Source organism: Salarias fasciatus (assembly GCF_902148845.1).
Source record: "Salarias fasciatus chromosome 23 unlocalized genomic scaffold, fSalaFa1.1 super_scaffold_20, whole genome shotgun sequence".
NCBI classification, from domain to species: domain Eukaryota; kingdom Metazoa; phylum Chordata; class Actinopteri; order Blenniiformes; family Blenniidae; genus Salarias; species Salarias fasciatus.
Genome location: NW_021941230.1, coordinates 13069364 through 13097347, shown reverse-complemented (window position 1 = coordinate 13097347; position 27984 = coordinate 13069364). Strand labels below are relative to the sequence as shown.

General features: G+C 48.6%; 1 protein-coding gene across 1 annotated transcript; it reads right to left on the bottom strand.

Moving 5' to 3' along the window:
* Nucleotides 1-58: 58 nt before the first annotated feature.
* Nucleotides 59-27951, bottom strand: nid2a (nidogen 2a (osteonidogen)). The gene is made up of 40 exons (XM_030086508.1): nucleotides 27684-27951; nucleotides 26762-26947; nucleotides 26466-26582; nucleotides 21191-21292; nucleotides 20966-21105; nucleotides 20662-20794; nucleotides 20279-20584; nucleotides 19869-19980; nucleotides 17784-17823; nucleotides 17585-17694; nucleotides 17270-17403; nucleotides 17078-17189; nucleotides 16498-16698; nucleotides 16177-16413; nucleotides 12107-12253; nucleotides 11324-11452; nucleotides 10082-10207; nucleotides 9812-9948; nucleotides 9617-9722; nucleotides 9348-9466; nucleotides 9166-9271; nucleotides 8484-8617; nucleotides 8292-8397; nucleotides 8079-8212; nucleotides 7699-7804; nucleotides 7469-7602; nucleotides 7287-7392; nucleotides 6842-6975; nucleotides 6664-6769; nucleotides 6460-6584; nucleotides 6271-6376; nucleotides 5168-5291; nucleotides 4980-5080; nucleotides 4728-4900; nucleotides 4482-4611; nucleotides 4224-4395; nucleotides 2231-2388; nucleotides 2002-2125; nucleotides 1801-1913; nucleotides 59-345 (listed from the first exon to the last, which is right to left on the bottom strand). The coding sequence occupies exons 1-40, from the start codon at nucleotides 27888-27890 to the stop codon at nucleotides 335-337; spliced, it is 5304 nt and encodes a 1767-aa protein (XP_029942368.1). The 5' UTR covers nucleotides 27891-27951; the 3' UTR covers nucleotides 59-334.
* Between the last annotated feature and the right edge of the window lie 33 nt (nucleotides 27952-27984).

The following is a 27984-nucleotide window of genomic DNA, read 5'->3' as shown; positions in this document are numbered from 1 at the left end:
TAGCTTTAATTGATAGAAAAAAAACTCACAAAAATACAAAATACAGTAAAAAAAAAAATAAAAATGAGGTATAAAACAAATTTACAAAGCTGTGGGTTATATCTTTAAAAGGTGAGATAGTGGGGAGTGGGGACGTGTGGAGGGGGTAAGGATTGGCTCTGACTGCTCATCGGGATAATGGGAAGCCACCTCGCTTCCTCCTGAGCATCCTTTCCTTCTGAGGGACACCGGAGACAGCTGCGGTCCCGTCCTCTGTCCGGGGATGGCTCCCCCACCGCCCCCCTCCACAACTGACCATTAGCACCAAAAGGACCCTGCGGCCGCCGGTCCGTCGTTAGAGGCTCTCTGTCAGAAAAACAAAAAGCACACGGCTCCGTCACGTCATTTCCTCGCGGAGGCGCGTCTCTTCACGTCGGGGTGGAAACGAGGCGTTACGGGGTCCGAGTTTCCTTTCCTGTGTGAGTCTGAATGCGGCGTAATGACAGAACAAACAGCCCCTCCGTCCACCCGAAGCCCTGCACTTATCCACTCACGCTGCATGAGAATTAGCTGTGTGAAGAGCGTGTGCGCTCTAAGCCCTCGACAAGCGGGGACGCTGGGCAGATGTGCGCCGCTTTCCACGGCAACATCTGCCAAGGTGCTACTTTGGGGATTATCCTGTGTTTAGAGGCCTACTTTGTACTTTGGAGGTGTTTAAGGCGAGGCTTTGAACGGACTGGAGGCCATCTGCAGGCATCAGCACATCAAACACACAAACTACAGGTAGACCGCTCGCACACAGCTGTGTGATCTTTGCTCTTTGGTCTTGTTTGTGCACACGCACACACATACACACACACAATAGTCACAAGTAGAGGGTGACACACAGCTGTGTAATCATTGTTCATGAGTATTTCATACCAGAGTCTTAAGTCACCACACACACACATATATATATATATATCGGTGAGGAGTTGTGGGTGTGAGCCAGCTGTGTGGCTGTTTTCTGGATGAGAGGTGATGAAACAGATTTTTTTTTCAGACAAAAATAAGCTGATTTTATAAGTATGTGACGCTATGCTTTATTTGGTTGCTGCTTTTGTTACAAATTTGAGCCAATCTCCTGTAAATATTAAAAAAAAAAAATGCAGCTCTGTCAGGAACTGATGTTGATTTATTACAAAGAAAATATTTAAAACATCCTTCTTTGGAGCCCAAAATCTCAGGCAGCAGAAATAATGATCAAGATGATCGGTTCATGAAGTTTAGGACTTCGTAGGATTTGATCTGTACCTTCATATACGCTGAAATATTTCATGTCGCTCTTAAAATATCTTCTGTATTTTGCACAACAGAGACATGAAATCAATGAAGTGTTATTTTGAAATCGTTTCGAGGAACTTTTCTAAAGTCTGTCTGCTTGACCTCGGCTTTCTTCCTCCATCGAACACACATCCATGAGAACAAAGCTGACTTCAAACACTCGACTCCAGAATTCTCTGAAAGAGGTGCATTCCAGAGGGAAACTCTGGTGACCCACATTCAGTGCTGAACCTGAATGCACCGTGCAGAGGAAGGCGTTCGCTCCTCAGGTGTGCAAATGGAGGCTTTGAGGCTGAAGTGACATCTGGTGGGGTGATAGCACTGCACACAGACCAATGGGTGTGTGTGTGTGTGTGTGTGTGTGTGTGTGTGTGTGTGTGTGTGTGTGTGTGTGTGTGTGTGTGTGTGTGTGTGTGTGTGTGTGTGTGTGTGTGTGTGTCAGATGCGGTGACAGAGTCCCTAATGACAGTAATCACGTCGGTTTTCTCGGTATCTCACCTTCTAGACAGTGGCTGCTTGCTATTGCGATGCCGTACAGATGGGAGCGCTGATCGGGGAGGTACTCGTCTGTGAACTGACTGCTGTCTTTGCTCACTGCGATCACGCCGTCCCTGCGAGGGAGAGACGACAGAGGCGTTGTGCTCACCGGCTCACTGATGAGCGCAAACAAAACGTGAATGAACAGCGAGGAACTTTTACCGCCTCCAGTCAGTGTAGTAGAAGTGGTTCCGGTAGTACACCATGCTGAACGGGTAGTTGAGGGTGGGGTGGACAACTTTCCGACCCGAACCGTCTGGAGATATGCACTCCAAACGCTTTGTACCTGACACACACACACACACACACACACACACAACATAGAAAGCAGAATGAATTCATCCTCAGTCTCAGGAAGTACAGTGCAGATACCCACTGTACTCGTGCTCACCTGCATCAGCCCAGCAGATCTGTCCGGAGGAAGAGTCGTGAGTCAGGGCGTTCGGCAGACCGATGCCGTCAGACACCAGCACTCGGCGGTTCTGACCGTCCACCGTGGAGCTCTCGATCTTCGGAGCCTCTCTGTTCCAGTCCGTCCAGTACAGAGTGCTGCCGGGACACGACGACGCAGCGTCATAAACACACACACACACGAAACGCTGCTTTTAATTCCAGCCTGACTGGGTTCACGTGAAGTTGCTCGATCTATCAGATAAATTCTGCAAAATGTCAAAACAGTTCAAATCAAGCATTTAAATGAGAAGGTGAAAACACCGGGATGGACTTGTTTTGGCGCTGAGAGCTGGGATCTGGCTAATATGAGGAGACAAATGGGTACAAGAGGGTATGAGAGCTCAAGGCTCTGGGGAGCAGCTGCCTGATACTGATGAGGTCATGGTCAGGTTACTCTGAGTAACGTGCGACCTTTGACCTTTGTTCTCTCGGCACTATCATTTTGTCGCATACATTAGAGAGGTTCCCAGTGTCTTCCTGTTTCTCATCAATGTCTTTTCAGTGAGTTCCCAGGATTATAAAACCCACATATTTGTTCCTTGAAATTGGAATGCAGCATGAATGTGTGTGTGTGTGTGTGTGTGTGTGTGTGTGTGTGTGTGTGTGTGTGTGTGTGTGTGATTGTGAGTGTGTGTATAGGCTGCTTATGAAGCCAAGCTGCATGCCATGTGCAGATGATGGCGTACATGTGGGGCAGTCCTTTGGGAACTACAGGTAATACACACCACATGAGCAATCAGCGCACAGACGCACCGTTTGAGCACGAGTGTGGCGAAGGTGCACGGCCGCAGATGCTTCGCTGTGTGTGGTTGGAGGAGGGAGGGAGGGAGGGAGGGAGGGAGGTGGGGGACGAACATGTGTCGGCTCAGACTTAAAACGTACCTACGTGAAGCCATAATTACCTTTTGAGACTTGGCTTTTTGTCAGGACACACAAACACACACACAGTTTGGCCTTGAGGCAAATAATAAACGTGAAGCTGTCAGACCGATAAAGGCGAAACAAACACTGGTGGTTTTATGATTTGGATTACCGCCGCTGTGTTTAATCGTTTGTATCAACCACATTAACACACACACTCATGCGTGCACGGAGCTGTTGATTATGTGATTAGCTGTGATGATGGAAAGCAGATGTGATTCCTGGAGAGAGCTGACCAATGAAGCCGAGGATTAATACCATATAGAACAGTTTTCTTGGCTCGCTTCGACGCAACACCCACAGAGAAGACGCACAAAAAAAAAACTTCTATGACTCGACTGTCAAACATGTGTTGCTGAACCTTCCCGCCTCGTCCCGGTGAAGTCACTTTCAGGTCACAGACTCGACCCGCCTCCTTTCTGTGAAAAGGGCTTTACGAACATCGTTTGCGCTGCGCTAATGAATGAAGTGCAGGCCTGCTCTTGTGTTTGTTGTGTTTCACGGCGCTGCTAATGGACTGAAAGCCATCTGTGGAACCGTCTCGTATTAAAGCTCTCGTTCTGTGCGAGTCCCTCCGGGACAGTACTTTTGATCGCAAGGCGAAGCACGTGTTTTTGTTTCTTACTCAGGGAAGATATTTGTGCGTGTTTGCAGATCCAGACTAAACTGTCCCAAGTGGCACGGCTGATGGTTTTAAACAAGCCAGAGGTGGAATCACTGCACTTGATATTAGTTTATACATGGCCGGACTTCAAATCAAAGGTGAAATCCCAGTTAATGGAGCCTGTTCCACTTCTATGTGTCAAGTTACTTTGAAAACATTTGAATGCTGGAAATAATCAGCTACAAGGACAGCTTCTCATCGTTTTTAGACGAAGACTCATTAACAAACAGGGTTTGAAGAGACGCCTGATTGCAGGACCCAGTAAAAGTTTGGAGCTGGAGATTCAAATCATTAGATAGAAAAAAGTTAAACGGCGAAAAACAAAAAGGCGCTTTTTCTGTTTTACCCGGTGGAGGAAACCACGATGATGGCCCTCGGGTTGACCAGGTCAGATTCGAACAGCGTCCGCCTCCCGCTGCCGTCCAGATTGGCGCTCTCAATGACGTCGGGCGTCGAGTCGACCCAGAACATCAACCTGCGTCTGACGTCCACGGCCAGGCCCTCCGGACTGACCAGATCTGTGTGAAACCAGGCGTTCAGGTTGGTCCAAAAAGGTGGAAAAAGCCGTCATTTAAAAAAAAGAGTGGTCAGAGGGGGTTCTTACTTGTGTTGATGAGTATTTTAGGCTCGGCTCCAGTGGTCATCGGAGCTCTGTTGATCGTTCGTGCAGACAAATCTGTCCAATAGACATGATTCTCTTTGCAGTCGTAGGCGATACCCACAACAATTGAACCCTGAGGACACAAAGAATCATTGCATTTCACAGCAAATTCCCTGAAAATTCATGAAAAAAGGAGGGTGAAATAATAATAATAATGATAAAAAGACCTAACTCAGGCACATCACTCACATGTAAAGTCAGCAGTGTTTTAGAATCGGTTGCGTCCAGCCTCGCCCCGTCCAGAGGCAGAGCTCCTATTTTCTGTCCCTGAGCGTACAGCAGTGTGACGGCGGCGTTCGGAGGAGGGGTCACAACCGGGCGGGGCAGGGGCCGCACGGTAGGCGGGGCCACAGTGGAGATGCCTGGAACGAGCGCGGATCCATTTTTAAAAAGCGACTCAGTCACATTTGACTTCGCGTGAGAGAAGATGGGATATTTTACACGCAGGTTTGACGACGTTGTGCGATCTGGTGCCAGAAATCTCCCGCCCGTCCTGGTCCACACACCAGCAGTAGGTGGTCTCTCCGTAGCACTGGACCGGACTGGGAGGAGAGCAGCAGGTTGAACGGGAATCAAATAGTCATGTGATTGATTCTGAAAACAGCAGGAAGGTGTGTGACTTGTTGTACCTGAACTGTCCGTCCGGCTCACACTGAGGCACGTACTGCTGAGGGTCCGGTTTCCCACCGTAGTGCTCGATCAGACTGGCCCTCCATCGCTCACACACACTCTCAGGTTGAGGAGCCACGGGGGCTGCAAGGAAAGGAAGAAAAAAAGTGCAACAACAGAATTAAACATAGCTTCTACTCCGGCCCACTCGGTCATCGTTTGTGCGGTTACGGTGACTCTCTCGGTGTCTCCGAGTTCATCCTGCAGTGATTAACGACGCAGCGATGCCCCAAAGTTAAAGACGCACACACATCTTACCTTTGTCAAAACTGTTTACAGCGTTTCAGTCCCTTTACTGAGCCGCTTTATAGCCGCGCTTTAAAGCCCAGCCTGAAACCACTTTAGGCTCCCGGTAATGTTTATTCTGGCCGCTCTGTCTCCGACATCGGACTCTTCAGTTTGTAGACGGAGAGGATTAAAAAAAAGATACAGAATAACGGAGAAACCGTTTGCGCGCTGTGAGTCAGCTGGATAATTCACCACACAGCACGAAATAACAGCAGACTGGTGACTCCTCGGCCCTCAGACGGTGTTGGCAGCCCGCTGCATTAGTAATGCATATAAATACACACTCCCTGCAAATAGAAAACGCTGAGGGTGTGAGTGACCAAAGTAGCTTTTTGAATATAGGGTTTGCGTACACTCGGTGCTAAAAAGACGAGTGGAATGGAAAAAGAAGAAGTTTTTATCACCACATTCAACCGGAGGAATAAAAATAATCAAACCAACAAAATGTGTGTGTCTTCCTGTGCACAGTCTGCAGGGAGGGTGTAACACCAAGTCGTCACTGCACGTCTTGGACGGCCCCCGCCGTGTTTTGGCCAGGTTGCTACGGCGACGACGGGCAGCTCATCGTCCCACAAACGCACCGCTTCAGATGTCCTGACGGTCATAAATGGGATTTACAGCTGGGGCCGAATTTATAGAACGGCCTGTGTTTACGCGTGAGTGAGAGGAGGAAGGAGGATCGTGGAGTCACAGACGGGGAAGAAAGCATCATGGGATGTTTGTAATGCGGTATAAATGGTACAAAATGGCATTTCTGTGCCGAATACAGACTCACCTGGCTGACGGCAGTCCACAGGCGCCGTACCTGGACCAGTCCTGGTTCCGGCTCTCTCCTCACCTCTGCTGTCCACACACCAGCAGTGTCCAGTGGAGCCATGGCACTGCCGCAAATAACAGCAGAAACATCAGTATGGACGCGAACGGGTCAGGTCAGGAAAAAAAAAAACTGATCTGTGAGCATCACCTGTTGAGGTAGGTACTGTCCTTCTGCGTCGCACTGAGGTACGAAACCTCCCACGATGGGCTGTCCGTCTGGACTGGAGGTTTGGACGCTGTCTCTGTGGTGCTCACAGTGAGTTTTAGGATGCTCTGATCGACGAAGAGGAAAAAAAAAACCAGTGACTAAAGTTGAGTTTGTGTGGAGCAGAGGACTCTCCTCAGCTCTCACCTGGCTCATCGCAGTCTTTGGGCGGCGTCCCGGGTGGGGTCCTGGTTCCTGCCCTCTCCTGCCCGTTGCTGTTCACACACCAGCAGTGACCCGAGGAGCCGTGGCACTGAAATGCCAAACCAGTCTGAGTATCACATATATCTTTAATGGTCATAAACGATGCAGGTCCGACACACACCTGTCGCGGCAGGTACTGTCCGTTTGCGTCACACTGTGGCACATAAGCTCCGACGATCGGATAGCCGTCGGAGGCGGTGGCCTGCGCCTTCTCTCTGTGGTGTTCGCAGTGGGTTTTCGGTCCTTCTGGCTCATCTGAAAGACACACACACAGGTAGTTTGTAGGAATTTACAGGAAGCTCTCAACACCCCAGGTTTGATTTGTTGAGTAAACATGTCAGCGTGACTCCATCTCGGCTGAGCTCCTTATGCTGCACTGATGACACACGACCGTCTGGGACGGCGGTGCCGGTGGCGGGTTCAAGCTCTGCTCTTGTGTTTTGAAAATACCGCAAATCCTCCAGGCTGGGATCCATCATTAACCCTTTGTTAATGCCTACGCCCAAACCGGAACACAAAAGCTCACCGGGAAGCCGGTTCGGTCGTGGTCGTGGTCGCAGTCTCACCTGGTTTATCACAGTCTGTGGGTTGAGTCCCGGGTGGGGTCCTGGTCCCAGCTCTCTCCTGCCCACTGCCGTCCACACACCAGCAGTGACCGGACGAGCCGTGGCACTAGGACAAGTACGAAGACGAGCTATCACCACTGGGAATGACGAGGAGCGGTTAAAATCCCCGGTGGCCTGCTCACCTGCAGTGGGACATACTGGCCCTGTGCATCACATTGTGGCACGTAGGCGCCGACGGCGGGGAATCCGTCTGCGCCGCCACCCCGCGCCCTGTCCCTGTGGTGCTCACAGTGAGTCTGAGGACGCTGCGGTTCATCTGAGTTCAGAAAGACATTCACTCAGACTGTTGGTTTTCCATGTTTTAATACACCCTGACTGGTGTGTGTATCCAGGCCTGGCTTGGTGGTCTCACCTGGTCTGCTGCAGTCTACCGATGGGGCCCCGGGTGGAGTCCTGGTTCCAGGTCTCTCTTCCCCTCTGACGTTCACACACCAACAACGTCCGGTGGAGCCGTGGCACTAAAAAAAAAAAAAACAAGACAGAAAAACAACAGGAATCACAAACTGGAGATAAATGCGACACACAGAAATTTCAGGTGGTAAGAATGATACACACAATCAAAACAAGAAGCTATAAATTACTTTAAGCAAGAAATCAAAAGATCAAAATGTTATGAGAACACTGGAAAATGTCTGATGTTTTAGATCTACATATTTATTACAGCAAAAACAAATAAGAGATATTTAGTTTTTCACTTTTCTTTCCTGACGGAGCCACACGGTTGATGTTTACCTGCTGCGGTGTGTATTGTCCGTCTGCGTCACACTGAGGAACAAACGCTCCGGGGATGGGTCGGCCCTCGGGGCTGGTGGTCTGCACGCTGTCTCTGTGCTGCTCGCAGTGAGTTTTCGGACGTTCGGGCACATCTGGAGATGCAAAATTGTTCAGGTAAACGTATTAGCTGTGATAGGTAACGTCTGCGTCGTGAGATGCTCGTGATCTCACCCGGTCTGTCGCAGTCCTTCGGGACTGTGCCCGGCGGCGTCCGGGTTCCTGCCCTCTCCTGCCCCCGACTGTCCACGCACCAACAATGCCCACTGGATCCGTGACACTGGAGGAGCGACAGACGTCACAGTGAAATCCCTCCGTTCGTGCATGCGATGGTTGTGAAGGAGCGCGTGGGCGCCAGGCGCAGACCTGCAGGGGTGTGTACTGTCCGCCGGCGTCACACTGCGGCACGTACACTCCGATCAGAGGAAGCCCGTCGGCGCCGGTGGTCTGAACGCTGTCTCTGTGGTGCTCGCACTGAGTTTTATGTCTGGCAGGTTCATCTGGGGGTAAAAGTGGCGGGATCTTTTAGAGCGCACAAGACAATACTCGGGGCACTGTTGGGACTGTTTGTAATGTAAGCCGAGGATTATAAAACTTTATTCATGTTTTCTACCTCTGTCCAGCTCGGTCTGGGTATACGTTTAACCCCCCCCCCCCTCCTCCCCCACACACAAGCAGTGAGATCACCTGTTTTTCCAGGCGTTCCAAGGCAATGACCCAATGACCTCCGCAGTGCACCACTTACAAGGTTACGCACACACTCGCCGCGCAAACGTGCTGCGTGTTTGACTTGTCATTGAGCTGATGAATTAGGGGGGGTTCACAGGTCGGCGTTTAACAAGAAAACCTTGGAGAGTCATGACATAATGCACCTGCTGACGCTCACTCTGCGGATAACAAAACAGGCCCGGGGGCTCGTGGGAAGATAAACAGCACAATGGTGCATCGGGAGCCATGGGGAGGTTAAATTTCAAGAATGTAGGAGAAAAGTCAAAAAAGAAGAAAATGTTTTTACAATATTATCACTGATCTCTTCATCCCTCCTCACCTGATTTATCGCAGTCTCTGGGTGGCTCACCAGGAGACGTCCGGGTCCCCGCTCTCTCCTGTCCCTGGCCATCCACACACCAGCAGTATCCGGAGGAGCCGTGGCACTGCAAACACACCGTTCTTCATCACTGCCACTGTGAAACTCGGCGGGAGATCCTGCGTGAGCTGAGAGGCGCTGACCTGCAGCGGAGAGTAGCGTCCGTCCACATCGCACTGAGGGACGTAGGCTCCGTCCGGACTGCTGCTCAGAACGCTCTCTCTGTGGCGCTCGCAGTGAGTTTTAGGGCGCTCTGGTTCATCTGAGGGGAATCGGACGCCACATAAAGATCAGGGACGGTTTAAACGTTCTCTTTAGCAGTTCCACAGATGTGAAATGGGCAAGATCTAACCAGTTCGGTTAAAGTAAATGAGTGAAACGAGGCATCAGTTCCTTCCCAGAAGCAGAGTACCTGTCCGGTCACAGTCTTTGGGTTGCGTCCCAGGTGGGGTCCGGGTCCCTGCTCTTTCCTGCCCCCTGCTGTCCACACACCAGCAGTGTCCGGTGGAGCCGTGGCACTGAAAAGGACCAATCCAGTTTTTTTTTTAAAAAACGCTTCGCTTATCTTGCAATGTGATGTACTTCTGAGAAGCCGGCGGATTTCCACCTGCAGAGACCGATACTGTCCATCTGCATCGCACTGCGGGATGAAGGCGCCGATACTCGGGCGCCCGCTGGGCTCCACGCCGGACTGCAGGCTGTCCCTGTGCTGCTCACACTGGCTCTTGGGACGAGCCGTCTCCCCTATACGATGTAAATAATTCAACTCCAGTTACACAGTTTGTTCTTTCCCCTGTGTAAACAGTCATCTTGAAATGTTCTTTTTTTTTTTTTTTTACGACCACCATGTCCGTGCTTTGGTGGCGTTTTCACCCACCTTCCTGCTGGGAACAGAAGAAGCCGTCCCCATAAAAGCCGAGCTGGCAGCGACACTTGAAGGACCCCAGCTCGTTGAGACATCTGGCATTGATGTGGCACGGAGAGGAGCTGCACTCATCCACATCTGAGGAATCAGAGGGAGTCGCAACAAACTCGGCATTCACACACGAACCGAAGAAAAACTCGAATTCGGATCCCTGCAGCTGCCGGCTTCATTTAAAGTGCATTGAAAATATGATTTTTCATGGAGGGGAAGTTTCCGATGAGGTTCACCAGGAGTTCATCCTGATGGTTGAGAGGAGGACACACACACAGGACACACACACACACACACACACTAACACACACACCGACAGGAGTACCTCGCTCCTCCACACATTCCAATCCAACAAATACATTGTGCCACTGCTCCATTTGTCTTTTGCTTCACACCCCCCCTGTCCTGCCTAATCTCACCCTCTCATTCTCACATTTGTCATCCGCCCTCCTCTCTCTCCCTATCTTTCCCTCTCTCTCTCTCTCTTTGTGTGTTTGTAGCTTTTGCAGCTGTGCCTGGCTGTTGTGGGAGAAGAGCGCTCACACAAATAGGCAGGTCTCTTCCAAATATTCAGCCCCGAATGGATCGTGCAGGACATCGAGTACATCAGGCACATATAACTGGACCCCCGGGGCTCAGACAGGGATAACGGCCCCCCCAACCTGACTCAACACACACTGACTCTTTATCTTTAGAATCGCTGCTTCTTTTTTTTTAATCCATTTTCTGTCTCTATGTTAATGCTGTGCATCAGATTAGTGTTTTCTAGTAAATGTGTGTTTGTGGCAGCTTTTGGGTAGTTTGTGTTTTGCATGTCACACTGTGGCTTTCATGTAACTCCATGTGCTCATTTTCTGATGTTTCTGGTTATATTTTAATAGTTCTTTGTGGTCGTTTTGTGGTAGTTTCATGTCATTATGTGGTCACTCCACATCTTCCATGGCATCAAACGGACTTAGTGGTAATTTGTGTGTTGATGTATAATCTTTTACGCTGTGATTTTGTGCCTCATTATGATAGTTTTTTAAAGCATAATTATATCTTTTTATGGTCATTTGGATGTTTTCGCGGTTGCGTTTTGTGTATTTGCGGTTTGGTTTTATTATTGCCAACCCCGTTAAAACTGGACTTTTCCAAGAGGATTCATTCTTAACGCTCACACACTCTTTGTGTTCCTGTTTCCGGGAAAACCTTCAAACTCACCGACACAGGTACGGCCATCGAAGCCGAACTCGTAGCCGTTCTGACACTGGCAGCGGTGGCTCCCCGGCAGGTTCACGCACTGAGCGTGAGCGCCGCACGTGGTCAGACTCTCAGCACACTCGTCTACATCTGCAGCGGGAGAGACAGGGAGGGAGGGAGGGAGGACTCTTTTTTAATGATCTCACACGTCTGCAAACCAGAGATCCCTCATCTAACAACACGTAGCGTGTCTACACCGGGCTAAAAGCTGTAATTAAGGGTCATTACTGCTGCACATACGTTGCTGCGGCGCTTGTTTGTGGTGCTATAACATGAACCCCTGCACCTGGATTCCTAAATGCACATAGGATAAAACCACGCCGGCATCATCCGACCAGAGAAAGAAAGAGACGGAACTCTGGGAACCGAAGCCGAGCCTGCGGCTTTCCTAGACCTGCTGCTGGGCTAATGACAGGCCATGATCCGGCTTTCAGAGACGAGAAGAGAAGAGAAGAGAAGAGAAGAGAAGAGAAGAGAAGAGAAGAGAAGAGAAGAGAAGAGAAGAGAAGAAAAGATCAGTCCAGCGCTGAATCTGCACTCAACCCTTCGACACTCGATGGACACATGTTGAAGAAACACACACAGCCTTGAACTGTCTGTGTGCGAATCAAAAGCAGAGTTTCCCCATAAACTGCTCTCTGTAATGCACATCAGGTGTCGTGATGATGCACACACAAAATATGTCAACATTACGTGTCTGCGCAGCACATGTCCGGCCGTGCAGACGCGCTGAAGATGCGTTACCGTAGCAGTTGCGTCCGTCTCCTCTGTATCCCGTGGCGCACTGGCACTGGAAGGCCTGGCCCTCCGACGGGATGCACTGGGCCGTGGTGTCGCAGTCGTGGGTCCCGGCGTAGCAGGGGTTAACCAGCTGAGGCCCCGAAGGCTCCACTACAAAGAAAGGGGAAAGAATTTCTTTTACTGTGCTACAATGGGCAGAATTCAAGGACGCCCATGGTGGCGGCTTGTCCGCTCCAAATGTCGCAGCGAGATGCAACTCCCTCATTTCTCCTGGAGATTCTGTCACAACTTGACAGACTTTGAAATCTGAATTCATTAAAGAGAAGCAGAAACATGGATTTTTGACGCTGATAAAGCACCTACTACAGCTTATTTTGATTCATTTGGCACAGGCAGTAATAAAAATGATTAAAGAAACCCATCAATAAAGTCATTACACTGACCCTCAGGACCTCCTCAGCACGACGATCCAATCACAGACCAGATTTACAGAGCTTTCCAGTATAGTTAACTCCTACATGTTACTGAACAAAAATCCTCCTCTCTTTGTGCTCTCACTGAGATGTACCGCTTGACTGCACCTTGAAGATGCATGAAAAGAAACAGCAGATATTTCCAAGTGTAATCTCAAAATTGATCATGAAAACACAGACAGCCAGAGGCCGTCTCCACCACTGCGAGGCGGGCTGCACAACGGTCCCAAACTGAAGTGAACTGAGGCGGAGATTATTCGGCAGTACAAGTCTGATGATTAGAGCGATGATTACAGGACAGCTTAACCAAACGCACATGTCAAAATCACCCCAGACAAATTCCCATAGGACGGTTTCCTCTTAGGAAGCGGACTGCCTTCATGTTCCCAATATTCAACATATGGACGATGTTAGACACACATGTACATGAGAGGAGAGGCGACAGGAGGGGAGATGAGGGGGCAACGGCACACACGCAGCGGGGATGAGTGAGCAGGATGTGAGTTTGGGGTTTCCTCGTCACCGCTGCGTGACTCAGACAGACCTTTTATAAAGAAAACCTCAGACTAATTTGCGAGAATTGAGGAATAAAAAGCAGCAGACTCAGGAAAACCCATGGGGTTCTTGAGAAAAGGAATGCAAAAGACGTAGAAGCAAGTGCTGCTGCGGAAACTGACCTGAAGCGGGCTGACAATACGTAAAGGCTGAATCTTGATTTCTGCATAACGTCAACTGGAAAAGAGTCCAGTCTGCGTAACTCTGCAGATATAAAGTGGCTCCACTTTAAAACCAGTATTACACCGGGCTCACTTGCCAATTTTTCAATGAAACTGCTTTGTTTTTCACACTGAGCTCTTTAAAGATTTCTGCTTTACACGAACTTGCAGAAAAAAGCCGCTATACATGTGGCGAATAAAAGCAAACCTCCAACAGAGCCTTTACGGCAATATCTGTTTTTAATGATGGTGAAATGTGGACCATCGGGGGTACCGTCCACCATCAGCAACACAAACACACAAACGCAGCTTGCTTTCATCTCCGGAGGCCGGAGAGCAATTTTGGCTCATTATCAGAGACTCTTCAAAGTCTGAATGTGGCCGAGAAGAAGGGGAGATGAGAGGGTGAGATACACATGGATTGGAGAAAAGACTGAGGGATAATTAGAAAGAGAGAGAGAGAGAGAGAGAGAGAGAGAGAGAGAGAGAGAGAGAGAGAGAGAGAGAGAGAGAGAGAGAGAGAGGTGACGACCTTCATGTTCCACCTGTTGTCTTTCACACACAACCGCACAATCTCAGAACACATCGCATTTCCACTTACAAACCTTAAATTGCAATCAGCTTCACAAAGATACAGACAGATTAACGTTCCTGCACACTCCGAAAACAGTGCAAGGATGCAGACAGTTTAATCTGCGTAATAAATCCACGAGCTTAAAGGAGCGTTGCAGTGATTATCTATATGCAACTGGCTTCTTCCCACATGTCGAGTTCTCAGCCAGGAAAAACAATCCTGTGAAATCCTCTCTGACTCGAGAAAGAGCTTTCAAAAGCATAAGAAAACAGTCCAGATATTGTCAGGATGAAACATTATGTTCTGCCTGAGCACACCAAGTAAAAGTTCACACTGTCTTTGCATAATTATTGACCAACCAAGGAGGGACGTCTTTGTTATTTTAAGAGCATAACACACACATCGAGATGTGGTGCACAGATGGAGTCGATCCCAGACTTGAAGAGAGGTTTGTAACCGTTGTGTCATAATTTATGAGTCTTATATGTTGATGTTGCAGCAAAACGGTCATCTGACACAGGAAACTAAACAAATAAAGATCAAGGACAGCGATGAAATAAAAATATTTTTTCAAGGTAATTCCTTAAAGAGTCAGCAGATTCACTGATTTGATAAAATTAAAAGTCATTCAAACCTTCTTGCTGTGCAGCCTCAACAAAGAAATGGTATATTTCTTGGAGTTGTGTTCAGTAAATTACATTTATCTCCAGGAATTGTTTCAAAACCGAGTAAAACTTTTTCTTTCTTTTTTTTTTTATTTTTTTCTAAAGCTGCTTGAACTGAAGCCAACATGGGTTCTACGTCTTCAGCTTGTCTGATTCTCATGACTTCACTGGGCAGCAATCCTGCCCAGCAGACCCCCGCTCTCAAAAATCTGTCATTGGCCGGGATATTATTTCCCCGAAAAGTGTAAGAAACCAGAAACACACACACACACACACATGCACAACCACACACACCACTTAACCCGTGTTTACAAAACCCCTGATCCCAGAAAGCTCTTCCAGCTGTGCGCAGGGTGTACCGGTGTGTGTGTGCGTGTGTGCGTGTGTGTGTGTGTGTGTGTGTGTGTGTGTGTGTGTGTGTGTGTGTGTGAGCATGTGTGAGATGTGTCATCATAACCTTCTTAATCAACGTGTTGACGTATAAATGACAGAAACTTGGGCCACATCCAGGAATTAAAGGGGCGAGAGGGGGGTGCCTGTCTCTAACTCGTTCCCTTCCTCTTCATCTTCTTCTCTCTTTTGTCACTCTCTGCTTTTCATCAGGTAAAGAAAAAAAAAAGAGCACACACACACACACACACACACACACACACACACACACACACACACACACACACACTTCTCTGAGCCGTTCTTCAGGTTTCTGTGAACGAGGACAGAAAATTCAAACAGTGAAACTTAGCATTAATGAAAATGTTCAAACCTCGGAGGCTCTGGTCAGAGTGTGTGTTTTCACTCTTCACTTGGGTGCAATAAAGTCAGAACAGCCATGGAAACATAAACTGGAAAGGTCACATCCAGAGAGCCTGTCAGCCGAGCACACACTCCCAAACACAGACACACAGCAGAGGAAAGTCACTCGGTGCATTCGCTCCACTTTTTTTCTTTACCCCATTCGGTGCAGTGAAACAGCCGCTACTACAACTTTTAAAAAGATCTTCAGTCTTGAAGTCCAGATGTAGGAATCTCAACCTGCTTCACAGCTGGAAGAGTCACGGAGACTTCTTCTACCTTCACTGTGGGGCCTTCAAAACTTTCTCCACCTCTCTGCTAGTCAAATTACTAAAGTACCTTTAAATACCGAGGCGGACACTGAAGAGCACGTTTTCTCTGAGGGTTCTTTTTTTTTTTTTTTTTTTATCAAAAGCTAAATGCACATCAGAATTTGCTGCTCATTCTAACTGCCACTCATCTGAGCTGAATTGGCTTTAACACTGAGAGCCGCCGGTGACGCACACCCTCTGAGAGGTGTAGTTCGGCGGTAATTTAGACATGTTTTCTATTCTTTCAGTGCACCAATTATCAAAGTCCCCGGCGAGCAGCGTGTGTTAGAACCTGGCCTCTGTCCAACGCCACGCTGTGGGTTTGGCTGAGGTTTTGCTGTGGACGATGATGTGGTCGCGAGCGGCGCTTTAGAAGAGAGAGATTTCGCGTTTTCAGTGCCTCGGGTGTGTTTAAGCACTAACACAGACAGTGAAGCTCTGGGATGGATTCCAGGCATCAGTCATACTGATTTTTCTGGGTTTATTGGGCAAACGACCGTCTGACGGTGACGCTGAGGGTTCACTGATCCCGCCAGACTCACCTCCGACCGGACTGATCTTGTTGGTGATGGCGTATCTCAGGATGCGCTCCTCCTTGACGTACATCACAAACACCCTCTCCATGGTGATCTGCAGCGTCTCCAGGGCAGCGGCGGCGGCGCTGGCGTCGTGCCGACAGTCGCGGTAGGTGATGTTCTGCTTCAGCTGGAAGGAGAAGGACTCGGACCCTCGGTCGGCCGAAACGACCGAATACTCCCTCACAGAGGTGGAGGTGGCAACTGCAGGAAAAGTGGGAATTTAAAACAATTTGGCTGCACATTTACCTTTTTTTTTTTTTACATAGAAATAAAACGTTTGCGTACCAGAGGGGTAGTATTGATAGGTCTCCTTGAAAGGATCCATGGTGATTTCAGACCCGGGGGGCAGGAAGGGCACGCTCCCACTGACCACGGTGTCCACGGCGAGGTGGTTGTGCTCGTCGAGGCCGCGGCCCGTCTGGGTGATGGACAGGCGCTGGTTTCCGGGATAAAACAACACCTCCGCACGGCGGGTGAACTCGGCCCCTGGACACACAGTCGGCTCGGCGCTTCAGGTTTTTTTGTTTGTTTGTGTGCAGGTGATGCAACAGCGCGGCGGCATTTATGTGAAAAAGGGTCTGCAGTGGTTGTACACAGTACACAGTACACACACACACACACACACACACACTGAAAAACACACTGACACACACAAAACCAGCTGTTTCCCATTAGGAAAGGGAGGTGCAACCCTCATATCACATCACATCCCTGGAGACAATACAGCTGGCTGGGAAACTGAAAACACACACACATACACACACAGAAATAACACAACGTCCTTGCTTTTACAGGACTTTCCTGATTCCTCCACAGGATTTATCAAACACAACAAAAAAAACAAAAAAAAAACAAATGAGCCTACCTGTGTTTTTGAATCCCGCTTGGCTGTTGGGCAGCTCCAGAGCGAACAGCCACCCGAACAGCTCTCCTATCGGGGCAACGGGCATCAACGCCCAGCCCACGGGTTCGGGTACCTGACCCACCGGGACATTGATCGCGTTAGATTCACTCCGTCGATGTGTCGACGGAGGCGGGCGTGTTTCCGGGCTGCTACCTCGCTGATGGCGGTGTACGCTCTCCCGTCTCCCACCACGATGTAGGCGTGGAGGTCGATGTTGTTCAGGTCCACCGGGGTCGATCCCACTGTCACCGTGCCGCTCACCTTGCCGCTGACGCGCTGCGGGGCGCCTGCGGGACGAAGCAACATCAGGTCAATAAATCACAACCTTTCCTTCTGTCTCTACCGCTGAAAACAGTGCAGCTGTCACATTTTTTGGAAAAAAAAATTAACTTTATAATATTTAATTGCGAGAAGAACAGGCTCTATTTGGTGTTTCATATGAATATTTTGCCGTTGAACATCTCTCACCATCAGGCAGACAGTGGCGTCCGTTTCCGTAAAACCCAGACCGGCAGTGACAGCAGTAGCCCGTGGCGTAGTCGGAGCAAAATGCATTCTGGGAACACTGCTGCTGGAATCTAGAAGACACAAGGTGTGAATGCTAATGGTTCACGTAAACTGAAATCTTAAAGCGTTTCCACATCAACTTTCTTCGGCTTCAACGTACCTGGCACAGGTCTCCTTGTTCTCTGTCGTGTATTGAATCACTGAAAGTAACGGAAAACAAGAGGTTTGTTATCACCCAACATGTACACACACACACACACACACACACACACACACACACATCTCTCCATAGCAACATGGAAGAACAGCGGAAGTCGCAGGAGGTTGACAGGCGTCTCCTGTCATCTGTTGGTCCCTGGTGTGTATGAGTCTTCACTTTCCCCACGATTAAAGCTGCGTTTATTTGGAAACCAGGAATGGAAATAGACAAGATACAGGAACACATATATATGTTACATATACACACACTGCAAACGCTCGAACAACACACAGCCTTAAAAAGGAACCAGCTGCTGCAGGCCGGCTTCACACACCCACTTAGCCACCGAAACATGTGCGTGTGCGCACACACACACACACACACACACACACACACACACACACACACACACACACACACACACACACACACACACACACACACACACACACACACACACACATACAGAAAGGTCCGACCCTTTAACCATCTCAAATGCATGGTGAACCTCAGCCATAAATTGAAGCAAACTCTGACCTCAAAATGAGGCCTGAACCCTCAAACGGCACGTTAAGGTCGTCTACAAGTCCTCGCAGAGGCCATAAACACAGAAACCCTCGAACACACAGAGGCTCCGGTCCTAATTCATTCAGAATAAAAACAAACGGACTGCAGAAAACTGACCTTGAGCTCACATACTCCAAAGATCGGCTCCCTAAAAGTGAAATTGGACTTAAAAAAACCTCTCAAACTGAACAGGCTCGTGTTTTTACTCTCTCCTCTTGACATAACTCAGCTCATTCGCTCTCTGCTCGTATCTCTGACTGTTTGTCTTTTGTGCTAATGGCCGGTTTGGGATTGAAATCCAGCATTCTATCATCCTACAGGGGCATTACACTCACACAACGAGCAGAAGTACAGCTGAGCACAGGATGCCGGGGGATTTTCACAGGAGACAGATGCCGATCAGAGCTGCGAGGAAAAGCCTGCGGCCTGCGAAGCAGTATAACAGCTTGTCTTTGCTGTCCGCTGCAGATGCGCTCATTTTTCTGCCTGTTTCAGGAACTTTAGCCATTTGAAAATACACATTTAATCTCACTTTGCTTGATACTTTTGTTTCAAGATTTTTCACTGTGTTCAGCTTTCATCTGTAATCGCTGGTTTAAAAAACTTTTACTTTTCATATATTTATAAAGTTTTAAAAATATCTCTCTCGGGAGGGTACTAGCCATGTAAATTAGTTCTGAACAAAATCCCCTAAAATCCCCTCAGCAGCCCAGAATGTGGTTAGGGTCCCACCCACATGGATATTTCTTGCATTTATTTCCCCAACTTTTGTGTTTGTCTCTCAAAAAACCCAAACACAAGTGGAAAAAAAAGCACTGACAGGAAAGGCTCGTGTCCCTGAAAAACTGCCGAAAAAATCTTAATTCATTCATTTTTTTGAGTCTTATGCAAGCAGGCGAGTCGACTGAGAACACATTCTTATTTACGGCGAAATCCCGTGGGAGTAGTTTTCGGGGAGGGAGCGCTGAGCGCACACACACACACACACACCTGGGAGCTGCCCGCAGCACAACGGCAGTATTGTACTGGCAGCTGCTGAGGGCGAGGTACTGTTACCGCCTCTGCTCTCTCTGGCCGTCCTTTCATCCATTCATAACTTTATATGCATGTAAATGTAACAGTATATAAGCATTGTGGGGAGTTGCGTGCGTGGCGGCGTTTGACTTCTTCTGCAGCAGGATGAAGAGATCGAAATGTTTGGTGACAACCGGGTCTTCGGCTGACCTTCTTGTTGAGGTGAAGTTTGCTTCCACCACGAGCATCACTCCGTGAGCGTTTCAATAGAAAAGTAAAATATTGGGTTTATATACACAGAAGCCAGTTTTGACGTCACAGCGTTGAAGTTGAAATTTGGAAAACAGACTTTAAGTGTTGTTTACGCGTCTTTTAAAGTCGCCGCAGTAACTAAAATATTTAAAGAACAGATCAAAATCTCATCTTGGACCTATTTCCTGTCCTCTCGTGCCCGGTTAGCTTTACCTCCTGTGTCGAAATCCACGTCGTCCTCGTCGACGCTGACCACGTGGCTTCCCGGGGAGAGCGGCGCCTCGTCTCTCCGAGGGGGGTACGCGTCCGCCGTGTCCAGGGGGGGCTGCTGAGGGAGACACGGTCGTCACTGTAACTCTCTCCAGCTGCTGCGTATTTTACAAGTCGTGCGGACGAAGTCACGATGGCAGCTTTCACTGGGACAGCGCCGCGCTGCATTCAGAACAGCCTTCTCCGAGAACCGCAGAATTTACATGAAGGGGCTACAGTTTCAAATCACTATTACAAAACGCTGACAGAGCTGCCGGCTTAAGATTCCTTCTTGAAACGGTCTGAGATGTTTTACATAACTGCGGCGTAGCTGTTGTTGTAATTTGAAGGAAGGAGAAGTCAGTGAGCGCTACCTGCGGTTGCTGCTCCTCGGGGGGTGCGGCGCCGCCCTCCGGGACGCTCTGAGGTGGATCTGGGGGAGCATGCTGCCTCCCCGACGGCTCCGGGGCGAACCTGGGTTCAGACGTCTGCGGCGCATCTTCTCCATGAGCGCGGTCCTCCACGGGAAACGGCCTCGGAGGCCGAGGCTGGAATTCAGGGTCCCCGCCCGTCAGGCGATAATCCTCCTCCTCTTCATCGTCGTCTTCCTCCTGGGCAGTGGGGTCAAAGGTGTAGTCCGGATACTCCTCCAGCTCAGCGTACTCCGGGGTGGTGGTGTCCTGAAAGGTGAAGGAACACATTCAGTTTAAGACAAGCATCTACAAAAAAAAAAAAAAGGAAAAAAAAAACAACTCACCTGTGAGAGGAACTGTCCTCCGGGCGGAGGAGTGGCGAGGAGGCCGACAACCGACGCAGGAACAATGTTGTCGAAGGAGTCACGGTTGCCTGTGTGAAAAAGCCAAACGCCGGGAATTCCTGTATTACCAACCCTGGAGAAGAAGAGAGCAGTCAGAAGGAGGACATAAACGTGTGTGTGATTGTTCAGTCAGGAACAATCCAACATTTCAACTAAACCATTTCATTTTCTGGAAATCTGGAAATCTGAGCTCTCAGACATAATGTTTCATGAAGACCTGGACGGCCGCTGCTTTTTAACTCACTGATAGAGGTTTTTAACACTTTGCTCATCACTGGTAACACTATAATGAGGGCCTTCCGTCCGGGAGAATATCAGGTATGTAATTTCTCCTCTGCTGAAGCCGACTCGAGCTGGAAGCTGGATCTCCACGTTGTATGATTCCTGGAAGATCAACGACAAAAACGTCAACTGTGACAGTGAGTTTAAAGGAGAATTGTGTCCAGAGGAAAACATCTGGCCAGGTTACCTTCGGGCGTGTCCCAAAGAAGTTGAGACCTCCTTCAGGGTAAAGGAAGATCACATAGGAGTCCGTCTCGTCGTAGGAGATCACCGCCTGAAACGTGTTGACCTAAAGAGAGGAAGAGATGTTCACGAGCTTCATATAAAACCAGCTCCAGCTCACCTCACTCAGCTTTTCGTAATGAATTTAAACGCTCAATACGTCAGCTGAACTGAGGAGAAGAGGTCAGCTCGGTTCAAACTGCCTGAAATTATCCCCGTGTTTAAACTTCACACCTCTCTCTGCCTGTCCTCCCCCCGTCTCTCTTCCTCTGCGAGGTAAAAACTTCTCACCCCCCCTCTACTCCCCTCCCTTACCCCCCCTCCTTTCTTGATCTCCTCCTCCCAAACATCTATTTCACTGCAAATTAGGACAAATTAAACAAATTGGCTCCGCATGGACAACGATGAGGAACATTTGCTCACACAACTGTCGTCTCCTACGCCCCTGATCAGTGGGTGGGGGGGTGGGGGGGTGGGGGCACCTAACCCGGCCCTATCCGCCTCCCCCATAAAGCCACAGTTGAAAAAACAGAGATTTTCATGAATGAAGGGGAAGACTGTGTTGTTTGCCTTTGGGATACAATCTGATTATCTGTCCACACACACACACACACACACACACACACACACACACACACACACACACACACACACACACACACACACACACACACACACACACACACACACACACACACACACACGTTGTCCTCTCCACCCCCAATCCAGATGTTGATCTACACAGCTGTCTTCCTGTGCGTCCGAACATGCAAACCAGACATCATTACGACATGAGCCACAGGGTGCAAACACAGATGTCCCCTCCACCTATATCCATCCCATGTGAACGTGTGTGCATCTGTGTGTGTGTGTGTGTGTGTGTGTGTGTGTGTGTGTGTGTGTGTTCCAAATTGTTTACATCAACATCTTTAAACTATCTTGTTGTTTGTGGGCGGGGAGGACTCAGTAGCCCCTGGGCTCGGGGTAATTAGTGAGGAGGGGGTTTTTATTTTCTTCTGTCTTCTTTTTTTTTTTTTTCTGTCTTGAGGGAAGGAGGAGGAGAACGGACCGGAGCTCCAAGAGGAGATTAACTTTGTCTTTTGTCCTGCTGAATAAGAGAAGAAAAGCCGAACATGAAGATATGAAGATGAAAGAATGAGGGAGGGTGTAAGTCGAGAGAGAGAGAGAGAGAGAGAGATGGGGGTGACGGAGAAAAGGACGTCCAAACAGCTTTGAAAAATGCTTACTTTGCTCTCTGTGCAGGACAAACAAATCAGATATAACGTGGGAAAGAAGGACCGTTGGACAGTCACTTGGCTCTTGACGCGGCAGGAAACAGGTATATTCCATACGACGGCCTCCTCTATCTGTGTGGTCAGCCGCCGTCTGCCTCGCCGTGTGTAAAGCCGTCCTGCTGCTCTTTACACACTCACAGCTGGAGAACAACAAATTGCAGCTGACGCACATCAAAGACGTTTGGGCAGCGAAGTTCGGTCACAACACTCCCCACAGGCCCTCTATCACACCTTTTTTTGTTTGTTTTTTTTCAAACAGCCTCCTCGCAGTCTTCACACTGGCCAGACTCTGACATTAATTGGTTCTGGGGGCAACAAATGTTTGCTTTCGGGGGTCACTGTGAAATGCTCGGAGGTGGCAACATCACTCGTCTGCGAGGTTCGTCTGCAGCGCAGCGGGGGGGCTTCAAAGTCTGGAAATACCAAAGGGCTTAAAGGAGAAGACCGGGAGTTCATTTGGACCTTCTAAACACACCGTTTCATCTAATCCGTTATCTACTCCTGATCTATGTTTCATCTTAATTCCTTCTGCTTCTGCACATTCCGACATGTAAGCACACAATTTTTCAAGTTAATGCAACTTGCACAGCGGTCAAGACGAGTTTCAGTTGATGAAATGTGTAAATGGTTTCTACTGACTGAAAGCTTTTTAGAGATTTTTAGAATATCGGTATTTCATGTTCCTCGTCAAGAAGGTCCTTCTTCCCGGGGCGCTGCAGCAGCCCCTCCCGGACCACAAAGACCTGCTCCCGCTCCAGATGGGAAGGTTTTTTTTTTAGGATTAAGTGGAAAATCGTCAACCACCTGGAGCACGATGTTGATTTCTAAAATCCTTCTCTCCGGTGCACCCTCCCACGTCATCCACGCTTCCTGCTGCCACAGGCTCACCGTCCTACTGGATCTTTTATCTTCAGCACCAGCCTGCACTTCCTCCAGTTGTTTCCTAACCTTAATTCCCGCTGCAGTCTTTGATTTGTCAATGCATTGCACTGTAGACAAACACTGGCCCACTCACGCCGACGTACAAAAGCAAAATATCCTATGAACGTCTCATTGTTGTGGTTTTCTTTGACCTGTGCAAATTTAGTTTTTGTCAAACACAGATCAGGCAAAGTTTTCTGCCTTGGTTCTGTAAGTCGTACCCTGCAAGAGCCTGGATTTTTATGGTCTCATTCAGCCGATATGTCCAGTAAATGTTTCAGTCTCCTGCTGTAGTTTAATCTGTTTTGCCTCTCCCAACGCCCAGGATTCAGCCTTGCGTGTTTCAAAAAAAAAAGTGACTCAACACACTGTAACTGCCGTGCTGAATCACGTCGTAACCATCCGGAGCTGGAAGCCGCTCCGGCGAGCCGGGAAAATGTTGAGGAGCAGAACCCGGCGTGGACACGCCGCGCTCGTTTATTGACTTGAGTGTGTGTTCAGCAAACGGGCCGAGCGGAGACAGACGGCAGCTGCAGTCCAGTTGCCAGTCTCAGCACAACGCTACGAACAGGAACTGCCTCCAGCGTGGGAACTGGCACACACACACACACACACATATGCACACACACTTGCAAACACACACACACATGGCTGAGTGCAGGCTTGTGGCCAGGAGCAGTCCAGTCGCTGCTCCGCTGTTGTCTTATGAAAATCCCTTCTGCTGCTTTTTGGGGACTTTTCTGTTATAACGTCAGCTGCACTCCAAAGGATCTCTCGCTCATCTAAAGCCAGAGGAAATTGTACAACTTCAGGGCTTATGAAGGCTTCTCAAAAACCTTTTCGATCAATCCCTGTACACATGGAGGGTAAAACCAAAGCTTCTTTTCTCGGATCCGAAGCGGTTTGTGAACATGAACGTCTTTCACCACAGCTACGAACCAAAAGCCTGTGACTATGTGCTTGTAATCAGCAACGATCGCCAGCTTCTTCCAGCGTTGCAGAGTAGCAACAGACAGGAAATATTCTTCGTCCCGACTGTCCACAGACAAACGCAATCTGTGTCTTCGCTTCGGGACAGAATAACATGTTATGAAAGTTGCAGTTCAGTCAGTCTGAGCTTTGGATGCTGCCTGTGTCACTGCAAGGAGCCTCCCAGAAACAACAAACAACACTCGTGGTAACAACCCTTCCTATTGTGCTGCAGAGAGGAGAAAGCCAGAAACATGAGCTGTGAATGGATTTCATCTTCAGACCAGAGAAAGTTAAGGGTCAGAAACATTCTTGAACTTTTCCTGGAGAGTCTCGGGCACTCCCTGTCCTGGAGGGTCACAGTGCTGCACAGACTAGGGCTCTTCTCGGTTAGGTACACTTTAGTGTAATGAGTTTTCTACAGAGGTTTGTTCATTAAATTCAGGTTTTCTAGAGTAGTAAGACAAAAACATCCATCTGTTTCAGCTGTGAAGCATAGCTAAAAATGCAGCAGTCTCCCTCCAACTTAACCACGGCTGCAAAGAAAAAGTTTCCAATTTCATCTCATTGTATCAAATCATGTCACCTGATGTAACGAGTCATTATCTATTTTATTAAATCATATCTCATCACATCACATTGCATTGCATTGAGGGTCACATAGACATGTGAGAACTGAGAGATGGGGACTTGAACTAGCAACTGTGGGATTAAGAGTCGGCGCACGCTCAGATTTTTCCAGCATCAGGCTCTGAAACGCTGTTACTTTCATCAGAATGTATAACTTTTCCTGACAGTGTTTTCATTCTGTGATGCAAATTTGTGTCTTTCTTTCTGTATTTATTTATTTTTCACTATGTGGCTCTTATTTATGGGAAAAATATGATTGTCTTCTTCTCCTTCATGACTCATGATTTGTGGATATCAGACATCAGAGAATCAACATCAACATGATGAGAGCCACACCGGTTATTAGTAAACCTGATTTCTTCTTCTTAGATCCACGTCCAGCCTCGCCCCTCCCCTCCGCTCGATGCAGAGGAGCCCCTCACCCAGGACCGCAAACCAAACACACGGCTCAGGTTAATCAGTAGACACACACACATACCACCCCACCCCACCCAGCACCTCTGGCCTAATGGCTTCAAAAGGAAGATGCTATCAGTGCAAAGAGAGATCTACTGAAGCAAAACCAGGAGCCCCGGGATCTGATGAGCCTGGAGCCCCGGCCTCGGCCTCGAGACGTGGATCGCAGCCTTTAATTAACACTTCATGAACTTCGCACAGAGACTCGAAGACAACGCCGACTGCAACGTTTAGCTTCTGATCGGACAGTAAAGAGGAAATAAAACAAACCAGACTTGGAGAGGAAAGAAAACACACAGATGGGAGAGAGTGAGAAGGATCCCGTGGGTTTGTTCCACTGCCTTCATCCGTCCATCCCACATGCTACAAACCAGGAAGAACAAAGCTCTGCTTGTTTGATTGATAAGTCGCGGAGGCCAGGCTGAGCTTCGACTCCTCACCAGCGACGGGACTCAAACAAGTTTCCTGGGAAATTCCTCAAAGATGGGAGCTTCAGGCAACGTTAAGATTGTTTTAAAAGACGAGAGGTTGTTTTGGGAATCGTCGTGCACCTCTGACCTTTCGTCATCATCAAACCGTTACGGACAGAAACAGCAAGAAAAGCTTGTCGTGGCACCAACGTTTCCAAAAGTAAACACACTGAAAAATGTATATCCCACGGCTAACGGAGCCGCAGCATCACACATCCTGTTTGTATGTCTGAACGCCCCCCAACACGGTGGGAACTCGTCCCTCAGTCCCTCAGAGCACAGAAACACAGAGGAGGGAGGAAGAGTTGAGACATGTCTGCCTCCGAGAGGGGGATAACGAGGAGGCAGAGCAGAGGGCACTCTGATGACCCCGATAGATGACCTCTGACCTTTTAAAGAGGTTAAGAGGGAGATTAAAAGGGGAAGCGGATTTACAAATAGACCCCCCACCTCAGGCTGAATACAGGCGATGCACAGCCTTCAGGAATCCGTGTCCTACCTTATTCGACAGACTGCTGGTCCGGGTGGGCTCTTCATACGACGCCACATTCTCCCACGTCGCGACAACGGCGTGTGTAGGTGTGAACTTTGCATCCGGAAAACCCCGATGGACTTCCTGTTTGAGCGGATGATTGAACGATTGAATGAATGAAGTAATGAAGTGAGGAGATAAGAGTGGAGAGCAATGGACTGAACTAATGAATGAATGACTGAACAAAAAGAGAGGATCCAACAGTGGAGTGAACCTTTTTTCTGGATTTGCAGCAGTTCTGGTTGAAGCTAATGGGAACATACCTGAGCCACTCTGTTCAGCACGCTGGGTGTTTCGGTGACCCGATAGTAGATCTGCCCCCGGCCTCCGCTGGTGTCGATGTCGGCCAGGAACGGGGCGACCACGGGGAAATCTGTGGGGAATCCGTCGTCCACGTACTGCTTCTCCATGGGCAGGTCCTGGGCGGATATGATGCCATTGGTGGCCACCTGAAAGGAAAACGGGAGAAGATTTACATCGATAAAAGTTTAATCTCTGTTAAATACCCTCATAATCATGCGTCCCAACTGATGAATTAACTCCAACGAAGTCATTTACCTGAATCAGCAAAAACACTACAACTAATGAAGTATTCATCAGAAAGAGTAAGTCACTTTTTGGTAATATTACAACAAAATGTAATGGTTTTTCTTGGATTTAGTAATATAGTGACTTTCACACTAATAGACAGCGGCCTGCGCAAGTAATAGAAAGACTCGTGCCAGTCTGAGTGTATTTTATCAGCATTTCTAGGGAGTATTCTCATATATTCAGGCTACTTGTTTTATTAATGCAGCTAAAAATGACCTCCAGCTCTTTTCTATTTATTAATTCCTGCTGGCATCTCATGAGTCTGTGAAATTAGATCTTGCTTGAAATGTTTACATACATGCATTAGTGGGGGGTGATTTATGTGTGAGCATGAAGCCTGGTGGAATCTTGTGCAAATACAGCAAGAATAAATTGTGGTTCCTTCACACTAAAACAAACAGATGACAATGAACCGAATGGCCCCTCTCGCTTGTCAGTTTCTGCCCATTCAAACACGCTCATGCACTGCGGGTTTTCTGCCACTGCAAATATCACCTGAAGTGCCAAATGCAAACTTCAAGCTGCTTCAGGAGTTGAGTGCCAGAATATCATACCTCAGCTGGAATGAATGAACAGCAGTGCAGTGATACTCACATAGAGCTGGGAGAAGAGGGAGTCATAGAAGTAGAGGGGTCTGGGCAGGGACAGCACTCTAGAAGTTTCATCGTCGCCCTCAGCCAAAATTAAATCTCCACTTAAATTGCCATAAGGAAACAGGTCAGCCCTCTGGATGGCGGCGACCGGACGCAGACCGCAGCACCAGCACAGCAGACACACAGCCAATACTGTCCCTCGCTCCATCGCAGAGAGCCGGGGACGTGATCGGGGGAGAAGAAGGGAGAGAGGTACAGCTGGACTCTGAGAGGAGAGCTGAAAGAAGAACTCACTTACTCCT

What these genes read in the sequence shown, in the direction of transcription:
- nid2a (XM_030086508.1), bottom strand. Translation starts at nt 27,890, where the DNA reads ATGGAGCGAGGGACAGTATTGGCTGTGTGTCTGCTGTGCTGGTGCTGC. An exon ending in TCTTTGGGACACGCCCGAAG is followed by an intron (nt 21,106 to 21,190) that starts GTAACCTGGCCA and finishes TTGATCTTCCAG; the next exon opens with GAATCATACAACGTGGAGAT. An exon ending in ACGCCACTGTCTGCCTGATG is followed by an intron (nt 17,404 to 17,584) that starts GTGAGAGATGTT and finishes TTCGTCCCGCAG; the next exon opens with GCGCCCCGCAGCGCGTCAGC.